The sequence below is a fragment of the Gobius niger genome (assembly GCF_951799975.1).
Source record: "Gobius niger genome assembly, chromosome: 20".
NCBI classification, from domain to species: Eukaryota; Metazoa; Chordata; class Actinopteri; order Gobiiformes; family Gobiidae; genus Gobius; species Gobius niger.
The window spans coordinates 15725013-15743449 of NC_136871.1; the positions used below are offsets into that span (position 1 = coordinate 15725013).

At 40.8% G+C, this 18437-nt stretch overlaps 1 protein-coding gene across 2 annotated transcripts in view; it reads left to right on the forward strand.

Annotated features, from left to right (window-relative positions):
- cdh4 (cadherin 4, type 1, R-cadherin (retinal)) overlaps nucleotides 1-18437 on the forward strand; it is a 268278-nt gene that overhangs the window by 93131 nt on the left and 156710 nt on the right. For both annotated transcript variants that reach the window (XM_079578250.1, XM_079578251.1), the window contains exon 3: nucleotides 11427-11450. In XM_079578250.1, coding sequence (XP_079434376.1) covers nucleotides 11427-11450 — 24 coding nt within the window. The remainder of the gene's footprint in view (nucleotides 1-11426; nucleotides 11451-18437) is intronic.

The following is an 18437-nucleotide window of genomic DNA, read 5'->3' on the forward strand; positions in this document are numbered from 1 at the left end:
CTGATAAGCTGCAGGCTGGCACTGAGAAACCATCTGACAGCCTCATTCCATCGCCTCAGCCCAGACATACTAATCACAAGACAAATATTTATTCAGACATAAGCTTCATGTATTATTTCCTACAATTAATAAACAATTTATTGATCCAGATACCTTAGTTTATGCAAACCTTTGTTTGTCTGGGTTTGTTTTTTTCCTCTGGCACAACAGCAGCATTGCTCAAGACAAAGTTGGTATCTTAGCGATACACCAGTGCTTTCGCCTGTTGCCTCAGGGCATTGCTTAGGGCAGAGGTCGGCAACCTGCGCCTCCTTGTAGTGGCTCCCTTTGTCCCCTGGCACAACCAAAATCAATTCTTTAAAAAGACAATCTGTTCTAAAATACTTCGTAAACGTTCTCTCCTTCTCTTTTGGCTTAGCTGTCATTCCTCCCAGTCACACACGCTGGGCCGACCGGCTTCAGCCCAGTCCATGCACCTGTGCGGCGCTCCCATTCATCAGCCCACTTTTAAAACACGCGCACATGCACGCGCACGCACGCACATGCACACACACACACACACACACACACACACACACACACACACACACACGCGCACGCACGCGCACGCACACACACACGCACGCGCAAGCACACCCTCAGTAGCGGAAAATAATCCAGTTTGGTACGGTCTGTAGGAGGTAAAGCTTGGGAGGGACCGCTGCTGTACGTAACATCGCCATGGGAGTCTGTCCCGCCCACCTGCTGCGTCAGGTATAAAGCACACTTCTCTCATCTAGTATAAGTTTTAATTAAACATATAAGCTTCCCATATCTGTGACAACAGTGGGCTGCTGTTAGTTTACCTCAGTTTTGGCCGTGTAAATTGTCTCCCTCATTAGCAAACATCTGCAATACTCCAGTCTGTTTTATCCATTGATGAGACAGTTTTTTTCACTGTCACTTTTAGACTTTTAGAAGTTAATCGATAAAACACGAGTGAATGTTGTTTACAAACATCCGCACACTTTAGGCTTCAGTGCTAGCCTGGTTTTACTATATCCTCGTACTTACTTCGTTTCATGCAAGGGTCTGGACTTTCTCAGTTGAGCTCTGTTATCAGGTGGGAGGGTGAACTCCTTTGAAACGTTTGGATCTGATTTTCGCTAGCGTTTGGTCGTGACGTATGTAATGCGCCTGAGTGAGTGGAGCAGCCATCATAACTCTTGGGGACATTCCTTGCACATTCCAAGGCTTCAATTTTAATTTTGGGATATTTGGGAGCCGAGCCAGGACGGATTGAAGAGCTTCCATTACCTTCGTATCCTCTGCCATTGCCAAACTACAACCAGCAAATCGGCGCAAATGCTTGACGTCACCTACAACACCCGCCTCCCCCGCTCGCTGAATGGTAGGTAGAAAGATCAAGCCCAGGCGTACATGCTGGGAAATTATAATTGACCGGAGTTTACGGATGGCTTTTACGCTCCGCTACAAAGACAAGTTCTGCCCCCCAGACAGAGACAGGGCATCTGGTCATTGATGATAGAGATGACAGCGCTTCTGTAAAACTGGGGCTGTACCGGGTAAACTGAGACGTCTGGTCACCCTATACTGTAGTCACAGTGCAGCCATTGCAGAAGTCCACATCCGATGTCAGGCCAAGCTCTCACTTTGTTGATTAGTGGGTGTACAAGCTTTTTTGTGAGGGGATTGACAAATTGACCTGTCTATTAAAAAGCACCACGTGTTCATGGAGATTGAACTTTGTTAGGCTGCGATTTGATTAAAATTGGATTAATGACTCGGCCATAGTTTAGATCAAAAATAGCAAAACAGCCGCTCAGTAGCTGTATCGTTACTCAGTATGAGTGAGCAATCAGATAAAAGTAATGAAGATGCACAATACTGTGTGTGTGCAACACTGCCTACGCTGGATGATGAGACAGAGCCTACATTTGCACTCACTACTCAGGTTGCATTTACAGCATAGCCTCGGAGCCTACGTGGAATACAGAGGAGCTCCGCTGACTAAAGCCACACAGCACACGTCGACTCCTCACTCTGTCCCACTTGGGGCTTCTGCATTTGAACTAAACATCTGGCTGTGTCAGCACCAGTTCATCACAGCAGGGACCCCCCAGCCACTTGTCTATTAGCTGCTTTTGTTTGGTGGTGCATGTCAGGGACACACTGTGAATCACAAGTTTGAATCACACTCTTGAGTGTTTCAAAATATTGAATCAGGCTCCAGTAAATGTTTAAAAAAAATAAAAAGCCTTATCTAAAACTGTACTTAATTTAGCTCACTGCTAAAAGTCACCGGATCTTTTTATTTATCTAACTTTCTCCAAGCTATACGGTTATGTCTTTGCACTCTCAGACCTGTTGCAGTATGACTACTGCACATATATTCACAGTTTTAAAATGTATTTTGAGTGCTATATTTGAGCATTATTGACTTTCTTAACTAGTGCAAAAGGATTGGAACAATTATACTTCATTATTGTTGTTGGAATATGATATACAAAATAACTTTCATGTGAACATACATTTCTTTCCATTCTTTGTCATTGACGCATATTGTAGGTGTGTAGTATTTAAAACAGCAGCAATTAATCATCTGCTGCCGTCATTGCATTAACACTGAGGTGGACACACTCCATTAATGTCTCACCCCCCTGAGAAAGTGTACTCACAGATAATACAATTAGCTGTCTTATAGTGGTGCAAACATACCGGAAAAATGAGAGCTCTTGAGCATGTAAAAGTAAAAGCCAAGACAATTATGACTGCACAGCGACCAGACAGTAGTCTGTTAAAGAGGATCTGATGTTGAAAATGCTACTTTTTTAAGAGTTCACTTTCTTCTTGTGGACACTACACATTTACCCAGCGTGAACGTATGCTACATGCTGCACTCTCTTACCCAAAGGCCTCTCTGTCCACCACATGTGGACTCTTAGTAGATCTAAGCTCTCGTGTTAACTTACTGTCTGAACATCCCCACTGTCTGCACTTCTGTGTATACTTCTGTTCTGTGAGGGGAACGCTGTGATTTGGTGATTGCAGTGTATTGGCAGTTAGAGGCAGTTTTCTGAGGTGCACCATTACCCCTGATTTAAGGTGTGTTCAGAACAGGCCATGGCAATATAGTTGCTCCTCTGACAATGCATGTTTATTTATAGCGCACATTTCATACACAAGGCAACTCGATGCGTTGATGGTCATCCCTGAAATAACAAAACTTACATATAGGCCTATAGAGTATAAATTATTCAGAGTTATGTACGAAAAAACCAACATGTCATTGTGAGTTTCTACATTGTAGTCATAAGGTTAAACTTATGGAAAATCATCTTGAATGTGACCTGTTGTTCATGTTTTCACCAATAGTGCTATGGCACTGCCTGAAAACAAATTTCATTCATTCTATTGTGTTTTTGACGTGTTGGAATGATACAGAAAGTATCTTGAACCTCGATATAAAATTGAATTGTAATCTGTTGCTTTTATTATCTGCCAATCTGGAGAGATATAACAGGATTCTGTGCTTTCCAGTTAATCTTGTCCTGGCCTGCTCCTCCTGTAGTCAGCCTCCACGTTAGAGACAGGGGACTTGAATCATGATAACTTTGTGACCTGCTTTGAGCGCATATTGATCCGAGTATGTCTAAATATTAAAATTGTTCTCCAAAATGATTGAATTCAACATCATCCACTGAAGCGTTGTGTGGTCTGAATAACAAACACCCACCCAAACCAAAGGAGTTAAAGACGTGGTCATCAAAGTGCCAGCCAGAAAGCATCACCCCGTCCATGTGTGAGATGTGATCTGACGCCACACATGCAGTTCAGCTACAGGCCAGGAGAACAAAGGCTCCATCTGTGAGTGCACTGGCTCACAGCCCCACACAGCCACTGGTCATCACACAAGCTGCATGTGCTCTTTTGCCCCTTGGAGATAACAAAAGGGTTGTAATGGGCAGTGTCTTATCTACCTGGCCGTTTCTCTTTGTATAAGCTTTGGCAGATAAAACAAACACATCGGTAAAGTGGTAAGTGTGAAGAAAATATGTGGAACAATCAAAGTAGCTCTCATCCATGCAGTCAAATTGTAAGACTGGTTATAGTACATTCTGGAGGCCTGTTGAAAGTGTGTTCTGTGGAAAACAATGACAAAGGTTCTCCAAAGGTTTCTTCCATAACAGTGTCAATTCTCAGTCATCCAATTGGTTAATTCAGTGTCATCTGGCCTTTGCTACTGATACCGATACTTTGAGTGTCTGCCGATATCCAATATTTACCGATACCAAGAGACTTTCCTAAAAGTGGCTTTCTCCGAGTGAAAAAAATAATTGACTCTTCTCCATTGTATGATCAATAGAGTCATATTTTATTGTCAGGTTACAGATCAATTATCAGTTAGCTACATCTATTGATAAGCAGCTTGGATAAACATTTAACAAGGAGAACTTTTCTACACTTAATATCCTCGGTTATATGACAGGCTTTAGGTTACATTAATATAAAAAACTCACATGAATTGAACTGATCATTACAAAAAATACATGACTGAAATACAAACACTTGGCCTCAGCAGTGGCCAATTTTATTTTACTTAGGTATTTCTATCATAGTTTCTGACCCAGCCTTAATTAGTTTTCGTTAGCACTAGCATGCTCCAGCTAGCTTTAGCATGCTAAACAGAATTTTGCGTGGTGAGCAAAAATACAAGTAATGAAAGTGACTTAGTGATTGACTTCTCCAGGTTCTTAGCTTTACAATGATATACAGCATGTCCATATTCATTAGATTTGGGAGGTAAAAGTTTTGTTTTTAAGGCGTTGAGAGCCAAAACTAGCATCAGATATTTGTAGCCGATACCCAATATCGTATTTTTTCCAGTATCGGCTCCGATAACGGTGCATCCCTAGCTACAAATCTGTATAAAGTTATGCCATCACAAAGAAGAAGATCCAAGTGAACAATCTGTAAGTAAAACAATCCTTGAAGTGACATAAGTTATATCTTACCAGGTTGCAAAGAGTATTTATGTTTTTCTTTTCCTTCTGTAAACTGCTCCGCATACGCCCGCTGTTCTCACTAATAGAGCACACTTGTTTCTGTATTAACACTAATATCCCCGAAGCTGGAGACTGTGTGTGTCTGTGCGTCTCAATGCACTATTCAATATATGATTACTGCGTCCACCAGGGCCCTATTACCACCAAATGTTAATGTGCCATGTCATTGTATTTCTATCCAGTCACTTTAGTACAACAATTAATCAAAATAAACATAAAGTGCATTACAATACGGCTTTTCTATTTGGCCCTAATCAGACAACTCATTAGGCAGTAATGAGCCGGCTCTGCCTGGCTCACGACACGTTTGGGGGAAGCTGGGTGCATACAAGGGGGGTACAAGTGTGTACTTGTATGTGTGTAGTGGTAGTGCTCCTGTAGTCGTCCCATTCCAATTATGGCAGGCAGTCTCACCCGGGAAGAGGCCCATTTAACCAGATACATAACCAGATGCATAATTTATGGCTGTGTTTGTAAATACACGTTTGCAATCTGATTAATAGTTTTCTCGACATACTCATTTGTTCCCTTTGATTAGACTCTTAAATGCATTATTTATTAGGTGAAAAAGCTGAGTGGTTCTTCGTCACCGTAAGTGCTGCAGTACTGTCTCACATTCTCCTTCTACATGACAGCCCAGTGGTTGATTTTAAGGCAGATTAAAAAATTACTTTACTATTTACTTTTCTATGACTTACTTTTCTACATCAGAGTTTTAATGTCAGAGTAAAAAATAGGCCAAACTCGCCTTTTACCATGCTTATTTTATGACGTTTTGTCGACTCACACGCAGTAGTTTTACAGGAAATCACTAAATAACGGGAGTTTTGTGCTTCATGTGCACTTCATTGCGTATGTGTATGACTTTTGTTATGCCTTGCTTGTCTTTTGACCTCACGGTCATATAGGTATAAAAAAAAAGTCTCAATAAAATATACAATTACAAAAAGTTTTCCATCCAAAAAAAAAAAAGTATATTATTTTTGCTCTATATGAGTCTGTGTTTGCTATAAAACCATAAATCGGTTACTAAAATAGATGACAACTATTTCAATAATCGAAATTAGTTGTTTAATCGATTAGTTGTTTCAGCCCTACATCAAACCTTCCTTTGCGAATGATTTTCTAATATCTACTTCCTTGTCTGACTGAAATAACAGGCAATTTTTATGCAAAAGGTGCCTTATTTTTACATGAAAACATAAAACGACAGAAAACTTGATATCTTTGAATAACGTTTTCCCCTGTTCAGCTGTATTGTCGCGCCTAAAACGCTTTTGGCACAGCGGTGATGCTGCTGCTGCAGCTGCTGCAGATGATGATGATGATGATGATGATGAGTGCCTGAGAAAACATGTGTATAAGCCTGCAGCCTTTGGTCTTTGCATCATCTGTACTAACATGTATGTACATATCAATCATTATATCCAAATTTATGCAAAATTATACAATTATGTATGTGGGGGAAAAAATCGTTAAGTTAGAGCTTCAACCCAGTTTCTGATTTATCTGGTCATATGCTGCGTAGGCTTTAAAAGTGTCATGGCCAAAACAAACTTAAGTCCAGTTTAAATGCCGACCCTACTGAATTTCAGATTTTAGTTATACTTACAATGCTCATGAAAGCAATAAGACCTGCTAAAACTGAATTAAAAAAACAACCAAAAAAGCTGATAATCCATTAGCCTTGTACATTGTAAACTATGCTACCAAAAAGTATTTCCAATTACTCTGTTTGAATTTGATCATCCTGACAAAAAAGCTCCATCATCAAACCACTGACCACTGGTTAATTTGTAACTTAGATTTGATGTCTTGTAAGTAATTTGTGCTAGACGGGTAGACTGCTTGTCGAAGAAACCGACCTTGAGTCTTTTTTCTTGCCTTTATTCAACATATTTCTATCTGCTCTGATACGAATGACTAAGTGTGACCTTTTGAGCAAGTTTTATGAGTGCATCAGCGTGCCTTTGTCGCTTTCACTCTAGCAGACAGCTTTAGAAAGTAAATGCAATTAAGGACACGTGAAATTAATGTTGCTGTGGAATTTGTGGTGTATCTCTGAAAGGTCACTCGTCCTTCCATTTGCATTTACAAAAAAATTGCGCTGTTCTTTCGATCTTTTAGTTCCTGTGCTCATGGGTTCTACAATAGTGTAGCAATGATGTGGCAACTCTGCTGAACAGAACAGACTGAATATACGCAGGCTGAATTCCTGATGTGTGACCTCAGAGGTTGGAGTAGAACTGAACAATGAGACAAGAAGCCTTGAGCAAAAAAAATGTAAAGATGAGGTCAGTGACAGACAGTGTTTGGGACAAATGGCTTCATTTGTCCCAAACACTGTCTGTTTGGGGGAAATTCCACACATGAACTGAACAGTGATGACGACCTACTGCATAAAAGCTGAAAATGGGTGAAATGATGACTTTGTGTCATATAAAGTTGTTTTCTGTACCATAAAGTAAAGTTGGCATTGGCCACAGACATGAGGACTTTTCATCACATTTTAGAACTATGGCTAAAGTAATGTGTATAGCACATTTTGAGCGACGGCGCCGTCTCTCGCTGGAAAATTACACAAATACATGCTTTTATAAAGTCGTACTGCTCTTATAGCCGCAATCACCTTGTTTCTAGGCCAGACACTGAGCAGACAGGTGACATGCCTCCATCAGGCTGTCCCTTGGAAACAGCAAGAACATTTGAGCATTTGGAGGCCATATTTATCGAGAAATGTCAGAGGAATGTAACAGGTATAGGAAATACTTATATAGCGTCAGTTTTTTAACTGACGCTACAACAATAGAGAAAAGTAGACCTTTAAAACTTGTGTGAAAGGTTTGCGTAGGAGGACACAGCATATAAACGACGAGGTCACCAATGTGATGCCTTGAATCTGTCACACAGTGGCCCCACAAAACCCTGCTCATATGTGATCTAACTCTCAACATGTGGCTCTGGTACTGGCCAAGAGAACAAAGCCCACATCTGTCACTGCACTGGCTCACAGCACCGCACAGCCACTGCCCCTTTAGAACCATCTCCCAAATCATATCTGTGGAGCCATAAATATACAAAAATAATCCATGTCAGTATAAAAAAACAAGCAAACTCTGTTTCAAAGTGAATGGTCGTTGCAGGCTTAAAGGTTTGAGGCAGGCGTAAGCTTTCACAAAGATTTAGGATTTTCTCAATACTTAAGGAAATAATGAATGAGTTTTATGGCAATTAACAATTTGAACATTTAACTTTACTCCCTCGCATTTTGAATATGGGGAAACTTCAAGAGAGTCCCTTAAATGACTTTCTGTAGATCTTACTCTTTCTCTGGCTTGTTGACCAATAAGTTCTTGTTCCTCTTATTAATACATTAAGAAATGGCACTGAAACTTACAAGAACTTTCCAAATGAAGAAAAAAATAAGTGTAATCATTTTAATTACTGTGAAATAAAAAGCATTTAAATGCTTTACCACAACCACATATGGCCTGCCAACCTGTTGCAAGGAGCCTGTGAACAAACGGCCAACTTCTCCGTAACACCGGCTGCAGTGTCTACTTGTCCGGCTAATGCGTGACTGCTTATGTGTGCCAATCTGTGTTAGCATGCTCTTCGGGAGGCTAGCGGGCCAACTGAAGAGACAAGGAAACTCAGCGCCGCTCTGCACCATATGCCAAATATGACTGCGTCTGCCAATTTGTGGAAGGGGGGCTATTGGCAAGTGTGAGCACGGCTGAATTCTTGACAGAGGGAGATGAATAATTGAACATGTGCGGAGCTGCGAGTTCTGTTGGGGTATAGCAGTCACCCAGTCAACGGATAGGAAGAGATCTCCGACATTGCGATGTTGAGTCTAAAGTTGCGAAAGTAAAATGGATTTGTAATAAGTCAAGAAAGATACAAAAGGGGAGAAATGGGTGGCTGTGCGTTTTGATCTAGTATCAAGGTCGGATCACTTTCATCGATGTTGATGTTGCAGTGTGTTAGAAGTCAGGACCATATCATATTATCCACAGGGAGGTTTTAAATGAAGATAGAGACAAGGAATGGCAACTTTTAAAACTAATCAAACACTTTTATGGTAATAGTTGGTTTAGTCCCCGCTCTGAAATCACTTGGCTGTGAAATAGTGTTTTACCAACTGACCCATAGTAGAGTGCAAGGGGACATTTATTCCGAGAGCCCATGCATTTTAGATTCCCGGTTAAATAATTCAGAGGAGCGTCTTCAACTAAATGTAGCAGCAGATCAGGCTTACGAGTGCTCATGACTTCTGTGAAATTGTCCATTTAAGAGTTTTTGGATCATGAATACCGAGAGATATTCTTCCAGATGAGTGCTCTCTGTGAAGTTGAGTCGGTATTGAGTTAAAGGATCTGCATCATGCTATTTTAGCCATCCCAAAGTAAAGTATAGGCATTCATATGATATATTGTGCCTCTATTTTTTGTGAGAAATATAACTATTTTCTGGGGGTATTCTGCAAACCCGGAAGACAAGACGCTTCGATTCAGTTAAGTCCGCCCCCTCTCTCCGAGCGGATCTGGCCATGCATTATTAGCAGTAAAATAAATATATATCACAGCAATAAGCAAAGTTATTTCACGATGCAGTTCTAAGGAGTTGATATCTGCAACACAGTTTCATAAATGGCTAACACACACGCTAGAAAAATTCCGCCTTCTGCAGTTTTCCGGGTTTTTTTCTACAGGATTGGGAATTTTTACCATTTGTGTGTATGGGGAATCCGGCCCATGGATTTTAACAGGATTTCAGGGAGTCCAGGTATCCTATCAACTATTTGTTTATTTTGTTTAGTTATCACTTTGTTTCGTTTATTTTACAAAGTCTTGCTTTATAATTTCGCCACTTCCAATTGGATCTTCTGTAAAACATTTTACATTACAAATAACCTTCAGTAATAAAAGCATATTTTAAACATGCAAGATATATGTTGAATTCTGCAAGAGGATAATCAAGTCAACAAAAAGCAAAGTATGAACACAAATACAACAACACAAATACAAGATAACAACATATTTTCATACTGGTTAAATGCAGAGGACGAATTTCCCTACGGGGACAATGAAGTATACAAACAAAACAATTCATGGTAAAAGACCAAGAGATGAACCTCCACGGCTCAGACAGGAATTATAGTAATGATGATGATAATGTATACTGTACTGCACATTAAAATATGCATTTCCTGGTACTAAAATGAGACACGCGGACTGCCTGTGATGTGCAGTGGGGGGCAAGGCAAGGGCAGGCACCGCAGGAGTGGAGTTAAGAGGGTCCTCACTGTTATCACCCCAATGCTCTGTCAAGGTCTTAGCCAACACCACCCCCATCATGTGCTGCTGCTTTGGCGCATCTGCAACCCCAAGCAGCACTTCGCATTGTGCTATATTCAGATAACATGCTTTGGGAAGATAATGATGAATTTCACTGCTTCAGGCAATGACAAGAGGAATAAAGGAGGAGCATGTTGTGTCTAAACGGTGCTGCCTAGATAATTGACGAAGACAAATGCAGAGGCCGCGGCGCGTTTGTGACAGGAAACCGTACCCCACATGTATCTGTTATGTTTATGTCACTGGCCGGTTATTACAAGTGACTTTCCCTCTGATCCTTTGGCACGCTTCCCCTTTGTTCTTCTGAAAAGTTGCATAATTCTACTCCCATTGTACTTGCCTTGATGTTCCTGCTATAGTTTTTGTATTTGATTACTGACTTTGCACGCTTGGGAAAAAGAAACAGGATGATACAGAATAAGATGGTCATTATATTGTTTAAAGCAGTACTAAGTAATTCAATTAATAAAGCGCCACTGCAGGTGTCGTAGCATGTTGCGTTTTTTTTTTACTTATTAATTGTCAGTGACAGTAAATACTACGCTGACAGAAAAGACAAAGGGAGAGAGGGATATTGTACATCCAATAACACAATGGAGATCATTTGTTTCACTCAAACTTGACTGTAAATACTGTTTACGTGGCGCTAGCCCACACTTAGCTTTGCCTGTTTGCCTGCTAGCTGCTTCTTTGTGATTCCATTAGTGTGTATTGGGGCCTCCGGGTCGGAGCAGGGAAAGCGGCAAGGGTGGTTTTCTGGCCAGAGACACAGGGGGAGATGAAAGACCCCCCCAGTCATCCCATTAACACTTGTATTACCCCCAGAGGGACTACGAAAATGATATATTAAGGTAAACACGTTACTTAGTGCTGCTATGTTGGCCTCTCAAAATGACTCTAATGACTGAATGTCTAAATCTGCTTGCCATATTGCTTGAAAAAAACAAAAACATTGTTCTAACCGTTGTTTTCCTCCATTTGCTTCTCTTTGTTTTGTCAGATACCGCCCTGTCCAGCCAGCGTGGTGAGTACCTCAAACATACTCTGCCTCTCTTGGTAGCGAGCCAACCGCAGTGGACCGTGCCAACTGCAGCCATGCTTTGTTTGTCTCAATGTGGAGGGAACCATTCTCAGCTGTGCGTCTCAGTGGGGGGGGGGGGGGGGGCCGCCACATCATTTGCATCCCCGGGAAGCTATTTTCCTCCCCATCACATTGCATAGCGCAGCAAATGTTGAGACAAAGGCGGGGAAAACATCAAGAGAACGCAATTACCACAGCAGCATCCGTACACCCATGTGGCCAATCAAAATCGAAATTTAGACCATTTACCCTGTGCGGCCTACTTAGTCAATTTACCCCCTTTTGACTCCAATAGTTTCCATTAAGTTGCTTGTTCTGCATATGTAACAGGATTCCCCACCAGGCTATACATTCACTTCCTATGTTTATTTGGACTTATAGTCCCTCTGCAGAGATCTTGTTAATGGCTCCTGTGTTCAGCCCTGCACTTTAATCTCTTTGTCAAACAAACACGACAGACTGAGTCCGTCTGTGTGCAACTGATATTGGATACGTATGAGTGTGTGACTGTGGGAGCGTTTTCAAAGGTGCATTTTGGCGGAGTCGTACAAATGGGATGATCATTTTATTTTTGATACACACCGCGGAGAATAATTTGTGCGTTGGAAGAGCTGTGTTGTTCTCGAGGCCAAGATATGGAGTGGCATATAGTCTGCAGTCCCAGTTGGCCACTTTATATAACACACAATGAAATGTTGGCGGAATAGGCCTTCTTTTCAATTAATGTTTTTTTTAGGAGACATACAAAAGCACATCTTTCCATTATTGTATGAACACATAAGCTATGATAAATGATGTCTTAATGCTATGTTATTATGTTTCTCAAGCTATTACTTTTGAAATTACTATATACAATAGTGTCAAGGCCTTCGAGGAGTAAGATTCATATAATTTCCTTGTTGAGCAAATTGTGATGTTGCTGAATTCAATAGGCCATAAGTGGGTGTGGTACTTCTGAGTGAGATTCATTGTGAAGTAGGGCTTGAACGACTACAGATTTTCAGGTCGACTTGTCTGTCAATAAAGTCGATGTCGTATGAAGACGTCATCATATTGACAGCGAATACATTGAGCGCATTATGTCCTCAGACGATTTTACGCAAATCCGTCATGTAATAATATAGGCTCACATTTAAGCAAGTAATGCCAGCTTGTTTTAGTTAGAAATGCAATACAGTGGTTTATTTCCATTTCCTAGGCATCAAGAAACATGACATACAGTAGAGCCACGGGGTCTCCCAGCTGTGGGTCTGTCCTCTCCCCCCTCTCCTCCTCCGCTGTCTCGCCTCTCCTCTCTCCTCCTGCCCTCCTGTCTGTACTTCTTTCTACTGGGATCATCCCTCCACGTGAATCCAAGGTCTGAAGCAAACATGCTCTTGGTCCCCGGAGTGTTAGATCGTAGTTGATTCCGTGTGAATGAGTCCGTGTGAGAAAAAAAGTTAAAAGCCGGACCGTGTGAAGGGTCGCGGTGACGGTGGAGAGACCGTCCCGGCTTTAGCTCGCCAATATCGGCTGAATATGTCCAGAAGAGACTCGGGCAAAAATGTATCCTGGAGCACTAAAAGTTTGTTGTTTTGCCCATCCCTTTGGCAGGTGTAACACTATTCATTGTCCCGCCAACACACAGAAAAGGGTTTCCACCTTGACATTAATGTTAAAACTAGGCACTTCTCTCGAGTTTTTTCCAGAGACACGGCACGTCTTGTATTAAAGATCACTGTAAGATTAATGATGTGCTGTAAAGTGCAGAATGAAAAACTTGCACACCACAAGCATCAACACACAACTGCATAGGGAGACTAGTCGACTCGTCTAAAATGATGTTGACTAGTGCCACAGAAGTCAACTAGTCTGTCAAAGCCCTTGTGTGAAGATTTAGTTGCGCCCCACAAAGGGTGGACACAGCGGCCAAGCTAAATTGGTTAAAACCCCCGCTGTGCCTAATCTCATTTTTATTAGACGTCGTCAAAAAGTCAACCTTTCTACCAGTTCATAATCCAAATGGAGTCATGCTACAACCAAGCACTTGGAATGAAAAGTCACTCTACAGATTTGTATTCAGTCTGGGTGTTATCCTTGATTTTGACCTCAGCTCTGCCTTTCTTAACCATCCTTTGGTTCACACATTAAAGTATGCTTCACTTCTCTCTGCTCCCACACATACTTTCCGTAACAAAAAGTATAGTCACATAATATGTTATTCTACAACACAAAATAGATGCAGGAGAAGCCATAGAGGAGTGCCAAGCGTCTACACAAGGTGCCAGACTCTATAAATAAAGAATATATGAAGTGTACAGACTGTTTAAAAAGTTGGCCAATACCTACGACTGTGGAGAGATAAATATGATATATTGATGCAGTCTATACTTTGTGGCATTATTATTATTATTATTATTATTTTTTTGTTTTTGTTTAGTTTAGTTTATTCCAAGTTCCAAGTTCTTAGAAGAAAAAGAAAAGAAACACAATATGCCCAAAAGGGAGTAGGCTGAAGCAAACGATGCTTATTTATGCCCACCCCTTTAAACGTATTTACAAACTTTACAACTGCCGTTCTTTTACATTCCGGTTTGTCCTCTGAGACCAGCTCATTATGGTACAATTAAGATATACATAACCATAATCAACACATGGTTTAGGATATAGATACATAACCATGATCAAACATAGGAAATAAGTTTACATAGTCTTTTGATGTATAGAATCAGGTTTAGAATACTGTCTTACAGTACATTCTTAAATATGGAATGGCAACAGGTTATTGCTGCCGTCTGATGCTGCCCCATATAGTACCATCATTGCTATATTTTTATATACCTGTACATGGACAGTACATGCATATATAAACATATAGTTAACTTTATTCACTTTGTTCAACTTTATCGTGCCAGATCTTGGTTTCTTGGTTCCACATGAGCATTATCACTGGTATCCAAGAATTTGATCCGATCTTTTGCCCGTATTTGCCTATGCAGCACTTGTGAGCTTAATAAGACCCTTGCTGGAGAAGTGCTAGAGATGTCCTGTAGGCCTCTCCAAGCGCAGTGGCTGAATCTGTATTTCCTGTAGTTTAATTGGCTGTACCTGAGGCAGGAGAGAAAGGTGTGATTGCGATAAGAGAAAGCGCTGCGCTCGACTGGTTTTAGTGCCCTTATCCTATAATCTGTGGATTGATTATGGTTTTTCTGCCAGCCGTGCAAATTGTTCAGGCCCATCAGCGGCACTAGAAGCTCCTCCAGTTTTCTCCAGGTTGCTGTGTAATCTGCAGCACTCCACTGGCTCTGGTAGAGGAGTGGGCCTTACTGCTCTAGTATTGAAGATGCCACCGTGTAGCAAGCAAATGTGCGGGCCCCCAGATCTTTGAAGTGCAAAAGATTTGAAACTGTGAATCAAAAACTGTTTCTTTTGCCTACCGCACCGACTGTAAAGTCTCATTTGAGTTGTTCCTGTTTGGAGCTTACAAACGTAAAACAAAAAAAGAACAACAACTAACTAAAACAACATTTGTGTTAACTGTTTTTGTCATGTTTTTGCGCTGTAGTGACTCACCCAACTTAACCTCATCTTGCCCCAATACTCAATGATCTAATTTTAACCTGAAACTCTGACAGATGGCCCGGCGTGCGTGCTTAGTATTGGCAACACAGCCTCTTTTACCTGTTCCCTTTTGGACTGAGTAGCAGCAAGGCTAAAAGAGCAGCTAATGGGCCGCGAAATGTCCCCAGCGCTACAGTAACAACAGAGGCTAATGGTGCACAGCTCTGCCGACACAACACAATGACAAAGAACCCTGACAACTGTTGACCCCTATTTAGGAACAAACAGCCAACATATATATATACATTTTTTCACATATCACATAGACAGTTTTAGCATCAGTTGAAATTAGAGGCGCAAAGACGTTATATTTGATATTTCAGCATCAGTAATTTGGCAGCAAATGACTAACAAGGAAATGGTCATATAATGTTTAAAAACTGTACTTACCATTAATATGTGTGTGTCCGCTAGATGTGTAACAGCACACAGAAAATGTTGAACCGTTTCAATTCAGCATATTCGGTTCGGTCTACTCGTGAACCGTTTCAGCCCAATTTTGGGTTTAAAATCAGCGGAACCACGGACACTATTGATTGTTTTGGTGTATTATTTCTCAGTGCTGCCTCTTGAGGGGTGGCAGTGATTATACAAATTGATTTTTCAGGACATCGTGGGCATCCAATCACAATTATTATTATTAATATAGTTTCAAAAGATAAAAAAAAGTTGATGAAGAAACAAACTAGTATTGTGGATGTATCTATAGGCCTGCCATCTTTCTCCTCTTTTTGCGTTGTCTCGTCACTTCCGTTGTATTGACCCTTTCCGGTCGAGTGCGAAGCCCGTTCATTTTAAAGGGAAAATGTTAAAATCTTTAGTAGATTGATTTGAGTAAAATGGCCAATGTTCACTTGCACCAACAAGTCCAAACTGCACCGTTTCTCTGTGCGGCCTAAAAACTGCTTTTTTTTAGTGCATTAACTGATTTTATCTGGACTTCTCCAGTCCCATGTTAACAGATAGGAGAAAAGGGGCGGGCACAAATCATGGCGGCGCCCATGCGAGCCTCCGGAATAAGGTGAATAACAGATCCAAATGGGTGGCTTTGAATTATTTCATATTTCATTTTGCATGGTTATTTTCAGTGGGGCTTTTTTTGTGCCGTAAAAGTACCGTATCATGCTCTCCAATTAGTTTAACCAAACTGAAATTAATGAACACATAAAGTATGATCTAATTTGTCTAATACTTAGTCCAAGTATTCTACTCAGAGTGAGACAGTCTGGCAACACGGTCGGTAACCAGAGCAAATCCAGCATCTGAATTCCTTTAACAGAGATTCGAACTGCCGGCGCTCTACTATCTGCACTGTCGCCCTAAGTAATTTACAACTGTGTCTTGAAGTAAACAAACAGGTACACACGCTTCACATTTCTCAGAGATGGTCTAATGAAGGGGTGGGCCATTCATTCAGAAACCTGAATTAACTTTATCCTATTGTATATTGCACTAAATAGTGTATTTTGAATAGCTGATACTGGTATTTGGTAGAACTATCATTTTCTGGCCAAGGCCTAAACCACACGTCATCAAAGCAGAAAATGCCCAAATTAATATTACTTTTATGGATAATGATAAGCAGTCCAGATTAAATTGCAGGTCTGGTCTATGTGTGCCTGTTAGCCCCACTGTGAAAATTAAATTTTACGGAGCAGTACCAGATTGTTTTGCTCTGTATATCAGTCCAATGAGCTCTATTGTCAGTTCCTCCACATATACTGTATTAAAGCACATGTACAAACTGGAAATGTTATATATAAAACTTTCTACTGTATTTGTTCTAATTGTTTGTTTTGTATCCCCAACAGTGTTAATAGGAAGAATTTGTCTTGCGAAATTAGTAAATAAATCATTCAGCTTTAACAATAAGTCATAGCAAGTCACTTTTTAGAAGTATTTGGAAGGAATTAGTTGGCAAACATGCTGGGAGCTACTGATGCCCAGCTCTTTTATTTGGATAAAAAAAAACGTCCAATTTGGTGTACGGTTTTGAAGAAGGACAATTTCTCTGTTGGATTGTGGCGAGATTTGTTTGTTCACAAACTTAAAAATCCACCCTGTGCAGTTCACTCTGATTCGTTCCAATCTTGTGGCAGAATTACCATTAGTGGGTGAGTTTTTACATTTGTCGATCAACGCTTTTGTTGGAATTCCTGTGAAAGGGATTGAAATTAAGTATAGCACATTAATAAAATGAAAAGAAAGATCAGGAATAACAATATCTGTATGTGTTCATTAACTGGCTGTGTGCAATTCATCAAGAGGAGCATATTTTACAAAAGTGGCAGAAAAAATCTCAAGTGTAAACATGGAGAAACAATGTGCATTCTTGATCAAGTGGTAGATATATATATTTTCTTGCCTGCAACGTGCTGAAGTGTGGGGGTCCTTCTGGCTCTCTCCCCCCGCAGTACCAATTAAAGCTGTTTTTCCGCCACCGATCTCGTGCTGATGAAAACAGCCACCGAAAGCTCTTGAAGTGTAGTCGCCCAGGACCTGTTCGGCAGATGGTTTGTTCGTGAATTTCTGCTGAGACGGATCGCTGCAGAAAACAAACATGGAAAAAAAAAAAAAGCACAACTATAACAAAGTTTCGCAACCACTATCTTGGCTTTTTTGCTTTACCACTTCCTTCAAATGGCTGTCAAACCTGCAGCACAATGTAGAAAGATCTTAAAACCTCTTGAGGATTCCGAATTATGGCAGCTCAAATATTTTACACATAAAACATTGTGCTGGGGGCTCCTTGATCTTACCAGTTCTCCCAAATGAATAGAGACACGCTTTCTTTCTTTCTTTTTTTCCACAAAGGGCCAAGCGCCCAAGAGTCAAGCCACGGGGGAAGTTTAGCTACTATGAATGCCAATCCTCGATGGATTACATTTTTTATCAAAGAAATTGTAAGAAAATTGAACACTTTATGAGGCAGTTGAAAGGAGACTGAAAACTGATTTGAGCCAATGGAGTGAGGCAACAAATGAGCGAGAGCTTCCTTCTCCATGTGTCTCCTCAAAGATGTGATTATTTGCTATAAAATGTCATTTCTTTTTTACAGCTGTCATGAAAAGTGGATGCTATCTGCTGTTTGTTCAGCACATCCTGCCTTTTACAGTGTGCCGGACTATAAGTTGCCCTGGTGTATAAGACGCACCAGCCAAAAAATGCGTAATGAAGAAGAACCCAACAGGCTGAATAGGCGTACAGATACAGACGGCGTCTCTGGAATCACCCATGTATGGTCATGTTTGAAAACAGTTAAAGGGGAAAATAATTTGGAGAAAAATCTAAACTTTCTCTAATTATTAAAAAGCAAAGTGGTTCAACAGC